We start from the raw sequence: 19,267 nt of genomic DNA, 5'->3' as shown, positions 1-19,267 counted from the left end.
AGATTTTGCTCAAGTGCCAGCCCTGGCTGATTGGGGATGGCTGCCTGTAGAACTGTGTTGAGGAGGATGCAGAGGCTACATGTTGGCTCAGTGGGAAGAACTTGGGAATTGATTAGTGCTGTCTGTCATGGCATGAGATTGGAGAACAGTGATGTATGCAAGATACTTGCAAATGTTATGTATTTACTGCAACCGTTGGTGTTTTTCTGGCCCAGTCCAAAAACTCTTGTATAAACAAGATTCTTTTGTACATATTCTTGCTTCCTTTTAAAAAAGCTGTGGTATAAAAGCAGAAGAGTAATGGAAAAAACCATCTTGGAGAGCTTGCCTTTCCTGGGGAACAATTTCCTCGGGCTACATGCCATATTTTATCAAATGTAAGCTGCTCCATGAGTTTATGTGCCCATAAGAAAGAAAACTTGCTACCAATTATAATATGACACGGATTGTAATCTTCAGAGATGTTAAAATATATTTTTTGAAAAGTTTGACTCAAAATGCCTACTGTGTAATGGATTGCATCTTGAGCCCTCACACAAAGGTAGGCAATATTTCTATCTCCTGTTGTTTAGGGGAACAGATTGAGTAGCAGAGGATAAAAGCATCATGTCTAAAGTTACACTGCTGGTAGGAATAAGCAGGATGTGAACCAGGGACACCGGAGTTCGTATGTCTCCAGTCATCTGTGCTCCCTTCCAGGAAGATATTGTCGTGTCTCACAGGTCTCGGAGCAGCTTGAGGAAAAATTTCCAGGCTTGTTTGTGCGTGGTGAGGGCGTGCCTCAAGAACCCTCCCTGGCTGATGCATCCTGTTACTGACTGCTCTAGAGAGGGCTGTCCCCTGTCTCCTGCCACCCCAGTGACGGGGATGAACAATCCCATAGGGAGAATCAACCAGGGAACTTGAACACTGCCAGAAGTTCTTGGAAGGAAAACAATATGGTGATTTTGTTGAAATTGGGATCTAGCCTTTATTTTGGGTAGTTAAAATAAGCCTCTGGGTGACATATTTGGGGCCTAATTACCCCGGTTTTCACAGAGGAGGCTATTGAGTGATTAAATAAAGGTAAATGCTTGGCATCATACCAGCTCCAGAAATTCAGAGCAGTTTGTTCAAAAAGAAAAAAAGAAGGAAATTAGAAGTCACCTTGTCCTCTGCTGCTTCACCTCATAATAGTGCTGGAGACTCCAGCAGGCATCTGTGTCATCAGAGACTGGGCTTCAAAGCTCTGACTTCACTTTTCACTCCTGGGACACCAAATTGGAAATGACCCATCTAAGCAACTACTCTGAGCCAGACCATGAGCCCAGAGACTGAGTCAAGGACTGCAGCAGGACAGTACCAACTCCTCCCAACCCCAGTCTGTGGCAAGCAGGAGGGAGGACAGTCTAGGATATGAGGAGGTGTGGTTCCCAGCCAGGAGTGGTTAGTTTGGCTCTTGGCCTTCACTCAGCACCCCTGTACCTTGTTGAAAAATAATATTTATAATAAAGCTATCATTTAATGGCACACACATCCTGTATGCGAGGCAAATAGCTAAGCACCTGATGTGTTTTACCTTACTTCACCTGCATCAGGTACTCATATTTTACTGAGATAACTGAGACACAGAGAGGTCGTGCAACTTGCCTATAATCACACAGCTTGTTAGTGGAAGAACTAGGATCTGAACCCAAGGAGTACTGTTTTGGAGTCGCTGCCCTTAAACAGTATATTGTACACTCCTACACTATGACTAACTAAGGTTATTCTTTAGGAATCAAATATTTTAAGGATAATAATTGAGCACTTTAAACTCAGTTGCCACCTTGCCTAGATCATGGAATCTAATGAGATACACCTATGTGGCAACTTTCAGAAACATATAAAATGGCACAGAATTTTTGGTGGTTTTATGATGACAATGATATGTTTAGGATTGATCTCCCAAATTCTGGTAATTAAACCACAAAAACTATAAACTTAGAACTTTTTCTTTGAGTGTTGGTACTTACGAAATAGCAGGTTTAACAGAAGAGGACGAGGCTGGTATGGAGTTTCCAAAGGGTTCCGGAGGCAAAGTGTCCTTCTCCTTCTGCCTTTAGCTCATCTCCAGGCACTGTTCATCCTGGTCCCTAGAGACCTTTCAACTCTAAATGCTTCCTTCTCATTGAGATCGCTAGCCTGAGTCTAGCCACAACCACCTTTTATGGTTGTCCCTGGACTTCAGGACAATGTCAGTGAACACCTACTAAATGAATGAAAGATTTTTGCTGTCTACTTTTATTTCTACACAAACCATCATTCTTTTTCTCAATATGCAAGTGTTATTATTGTTAGCTTTATGGCATGATTAGATGCCGAGAGTAAGGGTTGTCGCAGAATAACTGGATTGAGTGGAAAAAGACAAGACCGGGGGTGGGGAGCGGAAGCATCCCCTCCACAGAATGCACTGTCAGTGTTAACAGTTCACATTTATGGACCATTTGTGTGACCAAGATGGTACCAAGCACTTTAAGGGCATTATCTAATTTAGTCAGTGAGGTTGGCAATAATTACTATCTCATCTCTAAGAGGAAATGGCCATTAGAGAGCTTGAACACCTTCCCAGCATTGCAAGCCTTGGGAAGGAGGAAGCTAGGATTTGTATCCCATCTGAATCTGCCAGGGCTCAAAGCCCATCTTCTTAAGCAGCTCACTGTATGTGTCTAGGAACTTGTTTTCCTGAGGTAAAATTAATTTAATTGAGAAAATTCCTGAAAGTGTATGTGCATGTGTATGTTTGTGTCATATATGTGTGTACCTGTTTGTGTGTATGCGTATGTGTGTTAAGGGGAGATCAGGGAGAGAATCAAGTTAAGAAAGAAAATAGTAAAAAAAATTAGACAAGAGACTTGAAATGACAGTTTGTAGCCAAAAGGTGGCATCATGAGCTTGGGGTAGCTTGGTTGCAGCTTAATATGGTAATATGGTTGGTGTGCAAGTTTTCTGGAGGGGGAAGCATTGCCTTAATAAGGACTTTGATGAACACATATCAGGGCATACTAGGCCTAAAATATATATGCAAAACATGGATTCATATCTCAATTTTCAAAGGACCTGTAGCATGTCTGGATGGAAGTCATTTATCAAGGTAGACTTCACGGAACTGGAACTGGGTCTTGAATGCCATGAAAAACTTTAATGGGTGGAGAGGAAGGCTTTTTGCATTTTAAGTGGGAGGAGGATTTCTTGTCCTATCCCTTCTTGCAGTCTGCGAAACTCTCGTCATTCTGCTAGGCCATCTTTCTGGTTGTTCTTTGTCCTTGTTTCAGTTACAACATTACCACATGTATTGGAATTTTCTCTTTACCTATCTGTGCTCCACAGTAAAGTAAGACCCATGTGGGAAGGGACCACATCCTTTTATCTTTCCATTCATCCTTCCATCCATGGCGTGTAGCAGGCACTCAATTCAAGCTATGGCAGTAAATTAATGGAAAGAACAAACTAATTGAAGGAACAAGTTAATGACAAGCTTTACAAAGTTCAATTTAAAAAATAATGTGAATAAAGTTTGTTTCATGCCATTCTTTCCTGTAAAGATTTTTTAAAATATAAAATTCCCAAATACCTTACTAGCTCTGGGTGACAGAATTTTTTCAGGCAAACTGAAATATGAGAGCTGGGGCATAAAAGAACATGCTTCATTTTCCAAATCTTTCTTCCATCCCATGATTAGCTGCTGCAGAAATGAGAATTAAGAGGAAATATGAGGTTCCTCGATTTGTTAAGATAGCTACTGCATTCTCCCTGCTGTGTCCAATGGAGCAGACCTTTGCTATGGGTAGGGAGTACTCCTAGATAATGATGATGACGTCACTGCTGCCATTGCTGTTGCTGCTGCTGCTGTTGCCATGAAAGTTTCATTTGACTCAGTACATATGTGTATTAGTCTGTTTTCACACTGCTATAAAGAACTGCCCAAGATTGAGTAGTTTATAAAGGAAAGAGGTTTAATTGACTCACAGTTTCTCATGGCTGGGGAGGCCTCAGGAAACTTACAATCGTGGTGGAAGGAGAAGCAGGGACATTTTACATGGTGGCAGGAGAGAGAGAGAGAGAGAGAGAGAATGGGGGAAAGCCCCTTTATAAAACCATCAGATCTCATGAGAAGTCACTCACTAGCATGAGAACAGCCTGGGGAAAACTACCCCCATGATCCAATTACCTCCCACCAGGTCCCTCCCTCAACACATGGGGATTATGGGGATTACAATTCGAGATGAGATTTGGGTGGGGACACAGCAAAACCGTATCACCATGCCTTGTGTTTCTGCAGAGTAGGTAAGTTCAGGCCCTGGAGAAGCTGGTGCCCAAGCTGGGGCCTTCACTGGCCACATAGGGACTGCAGTTGTCAGCACAGAGAGAGAGAGAGAGGGAAAGAGAGAGAAACAGAGTTTGGAAATTGTTCAGCAAGTGCTGGGAAATGCAGTCACACAGAAGAATGACTGGTCCATCATCAAATCCTAATGAAATTACCTCCAAATATCTCAGTGCCTTTCAGCTTCTGTTAGTGGAGCTCGAAAAATCTGATTTGAGACAAGTAATTTTAAGTGTGTTCTTAAAGGTAAGACTCCACTGTATCTCTTGTCCTATTTCCTGGCACTGGAAGAGAGGCCAGCTTTTTCTTGTCCTTGGAGAACTTGAGACACAGCATATCTGCCATTTGGGCATTGGCTGACTACCTCCATCCCTGGCATTGCTTTCTAAGTGCTGTGGAACTGGGGACAAGCTATGTGGTTTGAAAGGAGTTGACAGGCTGGGAGCCAGTGTCCTCCTTTCCTCAAGAAGGGAGGAGGTCTCCTCATTCCACAGCTAGAAAGTCTCTTCACAGTGCAGATCCCCATTTTGCTTCTCTGTAAAGTGAGGCTAGTAATGGTCATTACCTGCCAAGCTTGTGGTGAAGACTGAATAAAAACATGTGTGAAGCTCACTGCACAAGGCTTAACACATAGTAGGCCCTTGGTTAATAATAGCCATTATTATTCCCCTTGTGGGCTCATCTCCCTGCTTTGACACAGGTGTCAGGAATAAGATTACAAATTATTTTACAGCCCTGCCTTTCAATCTTTCCTGGATTTGTGAAGTAATGTTCAGCTGTTGCTATGGCTGGGCTGTGAAGAAAGCCTCTGTGAAATACAATGAGGCACCCTGTGTCTGCTGTGAAGGCCTGGAACCCACGTTGGAAGGAGAAATCCTATCATGAATGTCCTTCCCTGGGGGTGTTGTTGAGGGTCTGACAATTCCTGATATGGTTGGCTGCGTCCCCACCCAAATCTCATCTTGAATTCCCACGTGTTGTGGGAGGGACCTGGTAGGAGGTAATTGAATCAGGCAGGCAGGTCGTTTCTGTGCTGTTTTCGTGATAGTGTATAAGTCTCATGAGATCTGATGGCTTTAAAAGGGGAGTTTCCCTGCACAAGCACTCTTCTCTTATCTGCCACCATGTGAGATGTGCCTTTTATCTTCCGCCATGATTGTGAGGACTCCCGAGCCAAGTGGAACTGTAAGTCCAATAAACCTCTTTGTTTTGTAAATTGTCCAGTCTCAGATATGTGTTTCTCAGCAGCAGGAAAACTGACTAATCCACTGCCCCTGGGAAAATCCTGTTGAAACAACTGCTAATGAAATAGGCTTTCCCACAAATCTCAGGCCCATCACCCCCGTCCAGGGCACTGGCCTTAAGTGACTCCAAGGAATCAATTCTGTCAAATGATCCTTCAAAATCAAAACCCATTTTTCTAGATTTATGCTACATTCATGCAGTGATGCATTTGTGTAGCCATTAAATGATATTTATGGTGATTTTTAACAACACAAGACTATTCTGTGAATTCTATGTAGAGAGAGGGTTGCAGGAATGAAGCAGCAATAACAACAACCATGACAACAACAATAATAACAATAAAGTCATCGAGGAAACTGAAGTTCAAGGAGGGGAAAGAAATATGGCCCCTCACCAAGGGCCTCGATCTCCCAGAGCTCAGAATATGTTCTAAGGCTCACATTGGGTTAGTATCTTTTGCTTAAAGGAAACATGACTTGCACATTTCTGGAGTTTTACTTCTAAAAAAATCATTTTACTTTCCTTTTATAATCAGGAAAAACAACTTTTTTTTTTTTTCGAGACAGAGTCTCACTCTGTTGCCCAGGCTGGAGTGCAGTGGTGCGATCTTGGCTCACTGCAAGCTCGGCCTCCCAGGTTCACGCCATTCTCCTGCCTCAGCCTCCCGAGTAGCTGGGACTATAGGCGCCCACCACCACGCCCGGCTAATTTTTTGTATTATTAGTAGAGACGGCATTTCACCATGGTCTCGATCTCCTGACCTCATGATCTGCCCACCTCAGCCTCCCAAAATGCTGGGATTACGGGCGTGAGCCACCACGCTTAGCCAAAAACAACTTTAACACTATTTCTTTAAAAATAGGAATTAATGAGACAGTCAAACTTACCGAAACATTTTTTTTTTTTTTTTGAGACAGAGCCTCACTGTTTTGCCCAGGCTGGAGTGCAGTGGCATGATCTCAGTTCACTGCAACTTCCGCCTCCCAGGTTCAAGGGATTCTTGTGCCTCAGCCTCCTTAGTAAGTGGGATTACAGGTGCCCACCACCACGCCCTACTAATTTTTGTATTTTAGTAGAGACAAGGTTTCACCACATTGGCCAGGCTGATCTTGAACTCCTAACCTCAAGTAATCTGCCTGCCTCAGCCTCCCAAGTTCTGGGATTACATGTGTGAGCCACCATGCTCAGCCCTGTAACATTTTCATGTATATAATTTCACTTTTCTTATGAACAGTCTGTAAAGCCAGAGAGGCACAGGGTTTCATTTTAAAGATAGAGGTGATGTGTGGAGGTGAAAATATTGTTCAAAATTATGCAGAAAGTCGGGGCAGAAGTCAGGACCCCCCAGCCTGTCCTGGTCTGTCTGTCTTCCCTTGGACTGCTTTTCCTTGAAATGTCTCCATTGTCATATATTCTCCCAATTCATTCAACAAACATATACAAAGCATTTACAGCATCTCAGGCAATTCGAGAAGCCCTTGGAGAGTCCCAGAGATGGAAATGACAATTGTGTCCCCCCAGGAATTTTCTCTCTGGTGGAGATGAGCATGAGAGATTGACAAAAGAAATGTCAATACAATATGAAAAGTGGCAGCCTGCATAGCATGCTCTGGGTACTTGGAGGATGCAGTGACTAATTCCATGGCAGCAACGGGGGATGACCAGAAAAAGTTATAGAGAGGAGGTGACATTTAAATTGCAACTTACTGTCTGGCATTGGAGTTAGGAGCCCAGGCTCCCAAGCTTGGCAGACCCTCAAAGAACTCCAGCCTTCACCACCTCCTACCTGTGTACTCTGACAGATTACTTATCTCCCCCTAAGCCTCTATTTGTTCTTCTGGAAAATAGGGGTAATTATAAACTACCTTGTGGCAATTTTTTTGAAGAATAAATGAGATAATGCAGGCAAAGCGTTTAGTAACAGCTCATTGTAACTTCAAGAAACTAGAGTTTTTATTATCACTATCAGTAGTAATAATGCTACTCTCCTTTTCTTTCCTCTAAATTAAAATTATTTCCTGTGGTAGATAGGTAATGGAATAGTGTCCCTGGTGGGGAAAACAGCATTTGCAAAGTCACTGATATGTAGCAGCCTCTGACTTTTTGGAAAGTGGCAAGGAGATGGGGTTGGGGGAAGCAGACCAGTAGGAAGTTAGGCTATAAGCACTAGGATGGCGTTAGATTATAAGGAGACTTATTTGTAGGGGAAGGAATTTTTATGCTCTAGGATGGTAGTGAGATGCAACTAGAGATATAAAAACCAGGGAATGACATCGCTAGATGTGTGTCTTAGAGAGAGGCCCCAGGCAGCTGTGAGAGGGTGGAAAATGGTAAGAGAACATAGATGTTGAAGAACAGTGCAGGGGTCTACATGGAAAAGACCAGGGATCCCAATGGTGAAGTCTTTCAATTAAACTAAACAACACTTCCTGGATTTGGACATTACAAGATGAGGAAAGCTGCTCCTACTCTGGGAGTTTAACATATAGTGGGAAAAGGGGAAAATAATGAGAAAGAGCCACAAGAGAATAGGTATTGGTCTATTTTAACATTGGGATAAAGACATACCTGAGACTGGGTAATTTATAAAGAAAAGAGGCTTAATTTACTCACAATTCCCTGTGGCTGGGGAGGCCTCAGGAAACTTACAATCATCGCAGAAGGCAAAGGGAAAGCAAGGACCTTCTTCACATGGCAGCAGGAGAGAGAGAGCAGTGAGGAGCGAAGGGGGAAGAGCCCCTTATAAAACCATCTGATCTCATGAGATCTCACTTGCTATCATGAAAACAGCCGTGGGGAAACTGGCCCCGTGATCCAATCACCTCTCACAAGGTCTCTCCGTCAACATCTGGGGATTACAACTCAAGATGAGATTTGGGTGGGGACACAAAACCTAACCATATCAGAATACAAGAATAGCATTTGGATGGGTTCAAAAGGAGGCAATGTGACATTCAGGTGGGGTGAATCAGAAAAGGACACCTGCTTATTGTCAGAAGCTGCCCACCAGCCCCTGAGCTCTTTGGTACTAGGGCAGTGTCTGCACTGCATTTTCCCCTCAATATACTTGGCACCTCGCCTGGCAGAGATAAGGGGCTTGATGACTGTTTACTGAAAAAAGTGATTACAGACTGAGGTTCATCTGAGATTTTTGGAGCCGAGGGGTACATATTAGTGGAGATGAGGTAGAACTTCAATCCTTGAAACCCACTCCAGGTCAGCAGCCCGAGCTTATGAGTGCTGATGTTTTGTGTTGCTTTGATTTTGTTCCCTTTGATCCCTGACTCTCAGCTACTGAAGGTATATTGTTTTTTATTTTAAAACAAAAAAACACACCAAAGACAATGACACCAGCAAGTAACTTCTCATCACCTCCATCACCCATCCGTGATTTCTGTTTGTAGAATTGAATTTCATCGGGCTTGGTGTGCTCAGTGGAAAACCTGTGTGAATCACTCTCAAGTTCAGCAGTTAACATGACTCAGCCCTTGGTTCATGAGCAAGAAGGCTTTTCTGTCAGCATAACCAGGGTATCATAGCACTGTGTCTGCTACCTGGGAAACCAAGATGAAGCACCGAGTAGAGGTCACCATGTTTAACTAATGTTTTTAGAAATAAGGGTTTTTGTCAGGAGCAAACGTATGAGTTTCATTTGAGTAAAATCTAATATAGTATACTTACGGATTCTAAGCATTTGTGAAAGCCATTTATGATAATAAAACTCTTATTTGCTTCCAAGCAAATAATCTTTTGGTGCGATTTTACTGTCTTTTCATTTTAGTTCTGCTTTAAGCCAAGGCAAAATGCTTTGCCCAAAATGTTCCTTTAGTTAGACCTTGTCTCTTTTAAATGGCATTTTCTCTGGAATGGACTAGGTCACATGTAATAAATTCTGGCATTTTAATAGAAACATTACAGGGAAAATAGTTAATAATCCGCTTTAATTTCAAAAGTCATTTACTCTTTGATATGGTAAGGCAGTATCTTGGTAAAATGTGCAGAATGCATTGGGATTTAATTATGATGACAATTTATTCTGAAACAATGTTAAACTGGACCATCAATATGCAGGACAAAGATCTTGGCAGGGGGAAGGGTACTGGGAGCAAGCATTAGTGACTTTTTATTCCTGGGTCCTGAATGCCATGTAGACCTCAGGAGAGTTAGAAGCCTTGGGCATATTACCAGTGGCAGACCCTAATTTCTATAAAGAGCTGAGACTAGGGCATGATGGTGAGAAGATGGAAAAATTGCTTTTTCTATTCCTCAGGGACCTAAGTTTCTCTTTGGGGAAGACTGGTTATTTGTTCTGGGAACAAAACTAAAAGAAAAGAAAATCACACATACATAAACCAAAACCACAATAATAGGTCATTTAATTCTAGGAATTAAATAATCCATCAATCATTTTGGGAATATACTATGAAATAACTTGAATGCAGATATTCTCAATTAAAAAGATAAGTATTCTGTTTATATACGTTGGTTTTATATTTGATAGGTGTTAAGTTTCTGAAGATCCTTTTGGTTTTGGTGGGGAGAAGAATGAAGATAGAGTTGTTTCTTTATGTATAGATTTATACATATCATTCGGGACTGTACTCACTATGGTATCATCCTAATATGAGGACTGAAGGACCAGGGATAAACTGGTGTATGCCTACTGAATCTAATGTACTCATTAATTTATTTCTGCAACGCGTATTTTAACCGCATTGTGGTACATGATGGAGATACAAAGGCAAGCAAGAATAAGCAAGATTCATTCCTTAGGAAGACTATGGTCTAGATAGATACCTTGATCAAAGAATGATGCAGATATATGTACAAGGACTTCGATGGTGAGGTCCCTTGTGCCAGGCAAATATCTGAGAGGGGTATTTGGCGTGGTCTGGGCTGAGTTGCTGGTAGTCATTCACGGGAGGCATGACCTGGGAAACCCCAACAGAGCTGCAGGCTGGGCAGGGAGGGTGGTGTAGGTGGGGAGTATTGCAGGCAGCAGGAACAGGAGCCTTTAGAGACTGAAGGCATGGTAGGTCCAAGAAAGCCAAGAAGGCTGGCTGAGACTGGAGGACAAACACTGGAAGGGCCTGTGGTGGGAGCTTACAGGAGAGTCAGGGCAGGATGTGCAGGGCTTTGGGCCACAGCAACATACCTGGTCTTACTTCCTAAGTATATTGGGAAGCCACTGAACAGTTCTAAGTCAGAGTATAATGTTATTCCCATCCAAATTTTGCAATGATTGCTTTGGCTGCTATGTGGAGAAGTTATTTGAGAAGTGAGAGAGAGGCCAGATGCGGTTTCATGCACCTGTAATCCCAGCACTTTGGGAGGTTGAGGCAGGAGGATTGCTTGAGCCAGGAGTTTGAGACCAGCTTGGACAACATAGCAAGACTCAGTCTTTACAGAAAATAATTATTTTTTAAAAAAATTAGCGGGTTGTGGTGGTAAGCACCTGTAATCCCAGTTACTGGGGAGGCTGAGGTGAAAGGATTGCTGGAGCCTAGGAGTTTGAGGCTGCAGTGAGCTATGATAGTGCCACTGCACTTCAGCCTGGGTGACAGAGTGAGATGCTGTTTCAAAATATATTTAAAAAATAAGTATAAAAGAAGAGATTGCATGTGGGGAGACCTATTGGGGAGGTTCCTGCAGAGGCCAGTTGAGAAATGAAGTGGGTTTAGAACAGGATGCCCACAGTGGAGAGGCACGCTGACCTGAGACTTGGCTTAGTCTGGCAATGAGAGAACCAAACTCTGGGTGTTGCCAACGGATGCATCCCTGCTCTTTATGGGCTGAGAGTTCTGTAGGAGGCAGAGAGAAATTAGACATTTGCAAAACCTCAGGAGTAGGGGTGGTATGATATGGTCCATAGAAATTTAGGCTGTAAATTGGTGAAAAGAAGACAGGGAGGAGGTTGAGGTGAAAATACTCAAAAATGGGATTATGTTCATTAAACCAGTCAAACGTGGTTTGCGCCGAATGCCGACTGTGTTGGATTAGGATTTGTCCCCCGCACTTTTTCTTGCAAGCAATGCTTGATGGGCGTAGTGATCATAAAACATCTTTGTTTCTTGGCATTTATAAAAAGAAATACATTTTTAGCATACAGCAAGTTGCCTTGAGCAGCTTAAAATGAGAGCCTTTTCAAGTGAAGGTTATATTGAGGATTCAGCTCAGCTAATGAAGGTAAGAACGGGTTTCAAGTCTATCCTCATGCTTCCTGGAATGGCCCTGGCCCCTCACACATTCCACCCACCAACCACATTGCTCCCAACACCTACTTCCCCACAGGATTGCTATAAGCCCTTGGACAAATCATTTAGCCTTCCTTAATTGACTCGTGCTTAAAATGGAAGGGACCTGGCTCTTAAAGTCTCTTTCACCTCTAGGATATTTGATTCCACACAACAAGAATCTTTAATTACCAGAGTGCTGTGCTGTATTTTATGTGCCCATGTCCTCTTTTGAATCATGGACGACTTTATTAGTTAACACTCATTGTCATGGTTTCTGGTGGATCCTTTTTTTTGGAGATACACTCTTGCTCTGTCACCTAGGTTGGAGTGCAGTGGCATGATCATAGCTCACTCCAGGCCTCCCCATCTTGGGTTTAAGCTATCCTCCTGCCTCAGCCTCCTGAGTAGTGGGGACCAGAGGTGCAAGCCACACTCTTGACTAATCTTTTAATTGTTTTAGAGATGGGGTCTCACTACGTTGCCCAGGTTGGTCTCAAACTCATGAGCTCAAGCAATCCTCCCACCTTGGCTTCCCGAAGTGTTGGTATTACAGGTGTGAGCCATCGTGGCCACAGGAAGTGTTCTTCCCTTGCCCCGAGAAAAACCTGTTTCTGAAAACCACTGCAGCTTCACGGAGGTATCTTCCTTTCTCTCTCCCAATTTACTTCAATCCACAAATGACTGAATATGTGTTTGTTGAGCACCTGGCCCAATGTGTACCCTACATTGTGCTCTTGGCTGTCACTCAGTTCGTTTTCAAGGCACTCTTGGGAGGCAGGGCGTATATCAGAGGAATCAGAGGTTCACAGAAGCTAAGTAACTTGCCCAAGGTTATGCAGCAAAAAGAAGGTAGCAGAATGCTGTCAAACCCAAGACTTCTGATTCTATGTCCAGGGTTTGTTTTTGTTATTGTTTCTCTAAACTGAGGTTTCCTAAAGTGGGAGACTCACTCTCCAGGTGTAAACCCAAGCTGGTTTTAGATGGTTCGTGGAGAAGGCAGGAAAAAGAATACTGAATCACATGACAGGAAAGTTGTTCTCTTTTCAGTTCTCTCTCAAACATCCTGATTAGTCAAGTAGAAAATGGGCTTGGTGTGAATGTGGCTTTAGTATGTGTTGAATATTTGCTAATATCCCGTCTTAACAGAGAGCTGGTCTCAGGCTTAGCAGCCTCAATAGCAATAGGGTTTAGCAAGAATTTAATAAGATATATTTTTATTTCATCTTCTATTTTTGGAACATGATATTGTTTTTCTTCACATTGGTGATATAAACTTGACTTTTAAGAAAAAAATTAAGGGGAAAATAATTAAAGAAAAGTACTGAATAAATTAGAGTTCAGGTGTCTGAGCATAATGATACAAATCATGCATGTGCATCCATGGGAATGAGGCTGGGAGCAGCTCTCCATTGATTCATGCTGCCTCCCTCACTCACGGGACACACAGGGTTTCATGTGATCATCGTGACACTAAGTTCTGAATCTGATCTTTATTTATTTCCCTTAGAAATATATAGAAGCAATTATAATGAAAACCATACTTGCCCTTAGACCACTGAGGTGTCCCTCTTAAGCATACATTTTATAACCGAAATCAACCCAAGCTAGTAATGGAGTCTTAAAACCTAGAAAAAATATGTAAGTTTATTGCAAAAGATAATATCCCATTTAAAACAGTTTAGAAATTTACAAAACCTTACATCAGTACATCGTCTTTAAGAAGGTGCTCTATAGATGAGCTGGTATTAAGTTCCAAGGATAGTGAGTATGCATTTATGCATTATTTTTTAAACTACAGAGAAAGCAGCTACATAAACTCCTGCAATTTAAGTTGATGTATTGGTCTTTTTCCTTTCCATTTTATAAAAGTAATTTTTGCTAAATTAATGTCTCTCCAGAAAACCAGATAACCTCAAGTACAGCATTTCTGTAGAATATCCTTGTAGATGTTACATAATATTTTACAAAGAAGCAGTGATTTTCACATGAATAAGTGAGTATGCATTTTGGTATATGTGTGTATGGTGTTTTAAACATAGAGACGATCATTTTTGTTCATCAGGAAAATGTTTATGGAATCCTATTTCCTCATAATGATTTTAAATATCAATTTTTCAGAAGAGAACCCCTTCCCAGTTTCAGGTCAGTGGCCCAAGCAATGCGGTGTTGTGCTTTGGTGTAGAATCAGTATAGCCTTGTCTGGCTGTATTTCTAGAAATGTCAACATTTTCTTTTTGTTGTTGTTGTTGGGGAAGTGCAGAAATGTCAACATTTTCTAGTCCCAGTTTTATTTAATTCAGTTAAGGGTTCATGTGAGGGCCCCAACTGGAAACATATCTATGACCACATGAGCTTATTAATTTTGGTGAGGTACCTCAAACATCTCTTTATCTTGCCAGGCTAACTTTGGCCAGTAATCCAGCTCAGCTCTGAGTCACTCAGCTCACATAATGTGGAACGTGCTAAGAGTTTATAAAGTAGGAAAGCATATGTTCTTATCTCTATTCAAGAACGGACAAACAGGCCCTGGAAATTTAAGCCATTTGCCAAAGGCTAGTGGGATAGACTGCTTGGTTGCCTGGATCTCTTAATTCTAGGAACAGGGTTATTTACATTCTAGCATGATGCCCGAGAATACAAATTCACATGAAATTAGCGTGAGCAAAGCAAATTAAGATGGAAGCTCTACTACAAGATAAAATTACATAAGAGGTCCCAAATGATTTCACTTTATTGGATTATCCTCTATTCTGTTCTTTTCCATTGCTGGGGCTGATTGAGAGTTGATCGTATGGATACAGGAAAAAAAAAAATCTGTGACTTTTAGCCAGTGGTAGCATATCTTATTGAAATGTGGCTTCTTAAGTATGACAAGTGTATTTATCTTAATTCTAACATGACTTTATATATTCCGGTCTCATTCTGTGGGCTTAAACATTACACTAGAAACAGAACAAGAACATCTTGAATGACATTCCAAGACTTAAATAGTGCAAGCTGATATTCCTTGCCAAATTTCCCTTTCATTCTCACGGAAATAGCTTTGTGCACTGCATCACTATGACAGGGGAAGGTGAAACCATCGGAGTGGTTTGCTCAATTAGGCTCAATTTGCAGTGGGCTAGGTACATCCCACGAACACACAGGATTCTGTGCTCTGCAAAGATTCTAGCCTAGACACTGGATCTTCAGCCAAGGAAATTACAAAATACCTTCTTCGTTTAATATATGTTTAGTTTCAAGATCCCTTTCTAGCAATGTCAATCTAACCACATGCTGATAGAGAATTTAATTCAACCAGAAGGAATCTGAGCCTTTCCATCCTACCCCTCATCCACAAGAGTATATTAGCAATTACTTAATTATGTTACTTTAGTAGTTTATTCAGCCATGCAAGTTTGACTGGATCCACATGTATGTAGGTCTTGTCAACAGAATGAGCCAGACCTTGAAAAACTCAGACTTCGGGATAGAAAGATATTTAAAACTAAAACAGAAAAAAACTATATCCTCATCCACAGTCCTGCTAGTTTTTCAATCAGGTGACCATTGCGTGGTCACCAGGAAGGGAGACTGTGTTGATTAATATATGTTTGAACCTATCTACACGGCTGTTTCTGGGATGGAGGGATGAGAAACAGTGTTGTGTTTTATCTTAGCCTTATCTATGTTGCTCATAAGATGTAACTGATGGATAGGTTGCTGGATCTCATGATTTTAAATATTGCAGGTAAGTTAACTATGGAGTCTTAAAGTTCACACTGAAAACAGATTCCACCCATTTGCCAGGTGGTCTTAGGCCCCAGGCAAAGAAGAACGTGATGGTTTAGGGTGGGCCCTGGAACAGCTACAACTGCTGAAATCCTCTTTGAATTACACTTGTCCAGCACAGCCACACCAACAAGTTTATACCTTGGGGTGGCCTGACTCTGCCACAGGCAGAAAGGTTCATGCACCATGAGATGACAGAGCCTTAATTTGGGATCAAGGGGCTAATTAAAAAGGAAAACAACCCAACACACCAGGGTGATCGTGCATTTTATGCCCTGCCCACTTCTCTTGTGCTTATTATGTATGCTGATATCTTAGAAAACTGCCAATTTATCTCATTTTTTTTCTGTGGTACCTGCTTATAACCTATAACCTCCCTCTATCTTCTGGCTCTGCACAACACTATTTTTTTCTTTTGGGTTGATGAACCCAGGATGGGAGGAAGTGCTTAGCATTGCGGAGGTGTTGGAAGGTGTAGTGTGGGGTTTTGCTCGTGGTGGGAATCTGGACTTGCAACTCAGCATGAGTTCTCTCTGAGTGTGACAGGGAACTTGGCAAGTGGTCACTCTAGTGTCCGTGAAGCCCTCAGCAAGCAGTGGCACGCACTCAGGTAAGGATGGTGGTCAGGTGTCCAGCAGCAGCTACATCAGATCCAAGGCTCTTCTGTTTCACAGGCCAAGGGACTCACAGCCCAGGGCCTTTGCAAAGAAGCAGGACAGGCCTTAAGTGCAGTGGATTTCCCATCTCAGGAAGTACGTGGAGATGGGGGGCTGGGGGATGGTCCCAACCAGCTCAGATCCACCAGAAGCATTTCTTTTTCACCTTCTTGGTTTTCCGCCTGAAGTCCTGCTTTTCCGGGGCTGGGGGTTCTGCTGGGGACTTTGGTGGGGGCGATGCCTCCTCAACTGGCTCTGCTTCCTCCAGACTCTGCAAAACTTCATGGAACCTGCCTTCCTGCTGCCGAAAATCATACTCTACACTGAAAAACACAGGAGGAAGGAAGGAAAGTAAATTCGAATCAGCACAGACTGATTTAGCATCACTCAGCCCCAATTAACATGGAAGAGCATGAGCTTTGGGATCAAATCCTAGATCCTTAGGTACCTACTGGCTGTTTGACCTTGGGAAAGTGATGCCACCTCTCTGAACCTCTAGTTCTTCATTGATTGAATTGGCACCTGTAATGCCTTCCTCACAGGGATGTTATTAAGGGTCAGTGAGACCTGATGGCAAGTGTTCTGTAAATATTGGCTCCAGTCTCTCTCTTAATCATTAATGGGGTTTTTGCATGTGTTATGCATGAAAACTGTCTCATTATTAAAAAATAGGGATAATACAGAGGAACAGACAAGAAAACTGGCAGCTCAGTTTCATCATCTGTAAAATGGAGGTAATATGAGCACCTATCTCAAAGGCTTTCTTTGGAATTAAGGTGTGTAAACTGAGATAATACAAATGAAGTGCTCAGAGTAGTGCCTGGAGTGCACTAAGTCCTCCATATGTGTTAGCTTCTATTACTGCTATCATTGTCATCATTAACATTTCTACCCATATCTTATGCCTTGCTCTTTGAATTGCATCTCAACTTCAAGATGTATCTTGGAGAGCTTTACACGTAAGACTGCCTTGTAGTATTCCTCAATACGATGTATTTAAATATTCCTCTACTGATGGATGGACATTCCCAACCTGTTTTTTGTTGTTGTTTTTTGGCTATTTTACTGGTGTGTTTTGGTGTCATTAACATACAGACTCCATGGTCCTGTGCTGATTATCACAAACATTGAGGAGGTAAAAGTGAACCTGTCGCAGACCAGGGGTCCCTGAGGTCAGGGGAGGTGGGCTTTGAACAGAAGTCTGTCCTGTGCGGAGTGGGTGCTGATGCTGTCTGTGACCTCTGCATGTCTGGGAGTCAGGCCAGCAGACCTCAGGGGCTCTCAGCCTGCTTGCTCACTCTGGCTCACCCTCCCCAGAACCCAGAGAGCTGGGGCAGAAAAAACGAATCCTCTTAGACATCCCTGTGGGCTGAGCACGGGTTCCCTCTGTCCTTAATTGTCTACTTTCCTCCATGAGGAGGATTTACTTACAGAGGAGTTTTCAGTGCCAAGATGCTTCTAAGAAAGCTCTTAAGCTTTTCGATGTGTTTGTTACCTGGTTTCATACCAGGGGTCTCAGAAGGCCCAACGATGAGGAGCCAGCATGTGAGTGTGGAAAGTGGAGGAAACACGGTCATGAAAACAGTGCATTTTCCTTGTTTAGCCAGGAGGAAAATGAAATGTTACATCTGGAAGACCAAAGACCCCATGTTGGTTTATGATGTGGCATGACTGTCCAGTGCCTTTATACCCAGCAAGGGCTGGAAAACAGCTGCCATTAAAGGGACATCTGCCCTTGCTTACTATCCCCATGTCACCTCCCAGGGCCGGGGACCCGAGTTCGTGCTGCTGCAAAGGCGTGTTGCCATTGCCATGCGTGACAAATGAAGTCCCAAAGGATGCCTTGTCCCTGAGCATTCTGAGATGGAAGAGGCAGAGCTGAAGAGTCAGAGGAGTGAGGGGGCCCGTTTTATAGCAAGACTGATGGGGTGTTAGTTCTTAGGGAGCACTAGGAAAGGGTATCTGATTGTTTTGTTTCTGTATTTTTCATCCAGGCTTGCTTCTCCTCCACTTACATCCCTTCTCTTTCTGTTCTCCTTGGCCCTCTCTATGGGGACATAATCCTGGCTGGATGACCTATAGGCCATTATTATATTAAATTAGAATTATTATATTATGGATGAAACACAGGCTGTGTTTTTTAAAGCAAAGCTCCATAGTTTCACTGTGAGATCTTGGGGAAGTCATTTCCCACTTCCAGGCTGTTGTGTCCTCATCTGCAAAATGAGTAGTGCCTACGCAAAGGATCTCAGTGAAGCTTAAATGCCACGTGCATATACAACACGCAGCACAGAGTGGGCACCAAGTATTCAGCCAGTCACTCGACAAACATTTATTGAGCGTCTTCTTTGTGGCAGGCCCTGTTCTGGCTGCTGAGGAAGGAATGGTAGGCAGACAATCTCCCTGGCCTCCTGGCACTGCTAGTCCAGTGACTCTGTGTCCTCAGTGATGGCATCAGTAGCTGTTAGAGACCTTCTAGCCAAAGCCCAGAATTTGCCAGGCCAGTGGGCAGAGGCATCTGCAGACTCACATACTGACTCTCTGTTTCAGGAAAAACTCTCAAACCATGTTTTTCCTCTGCTCTCACACCACAACAACCATCAACACAGAAGAAGACTTCTATGACCAAATGTGTGGGAGTTTCTCCCCACTACCAAGCAGTGGCCACCAGTTGGGTGTCTTCCAATTCAGTTCCAGCACTATCTGCCCAGAGATAGCATCAGATTCCACAGATTGGGGGCTCAATCCCACAAGACTTCCCCCTTGTTCCCTCAACTTACAAGTCTGGGACCCTGGAACTTCTGACTGACTAGCTTCAAGTTGGGGTTCCCAAAACCCCTTCTTTGGGTTTGATTAATTTGCTGGAGTGGCTCACAGAACTCAGGGAAACACTTGCTTACATTTACTGGTGAATCATTAAGGATATTTCAAAGGATACAGACGAAGGGATGCGTGGGGCGAAGTATGGGGGCTTCGGCCCCCTGTGTAGCACTCATTCTTCCAGGGTATGGGCAGGA

At 42.9% G+C, this 19,267-nt stretch overlaps 2 protein-coding genes across 7 annotated transcripts in view; one reads left to right on the top strand and one right to left on the bottom strand.

Annotated features, from left to right (window-relative positions):
* Positions 1–19,267, top strand: part of DOCK2 (dedicator of cytokinesis 2) — a 445,548-nt gene that overhangs the window by 215,969 nt on the left and 210,312 nt on the right. The gene's annotated exons all lie outside the window — the stretch shown is intronic.
* Positions 13,435–19,267, bottom strand: part of INSYN2B (inhibitory synaptic factor family member 2B) — a 118,729-nt gene continuing 112,896 nt past the window's right edge. For both annotated transcript variants that reach the window (XM_055285287.2, XM_063642630.1), the window contains one exon: positions 13,435–16,573. In XM_055285287.2, coding sequence (XP_055141262.1) covers positions 16,387–16,573 — 187 coding nt within the window. In that variant the 3' untranslated portion in view covers positions 13,435–16,386. The remainder of the gene's footprint in view (positions 16,574–19,267) is intronic.

The sequence above is a fragment of the Symphalangus syndactylus genome, chromosome 7 (genome assembly GCF_028878055.3).
Source record: "Symphalangus syndactylus isolate Jambi chromosome 7, NHGRI_mSymSyn1-v2.1_pri, whole genome shotgun sequence".
NCBI lineage: Eukaryota > Metazoa > Chordata > Mammalia > Primates > Hylobatidae > Symphalangus > Symphalangus syndactylus.
Note: the sequence above shows the minus strand (reverse complement) of the source record. Positions and strands in the feature narration are given on the sequence as shown.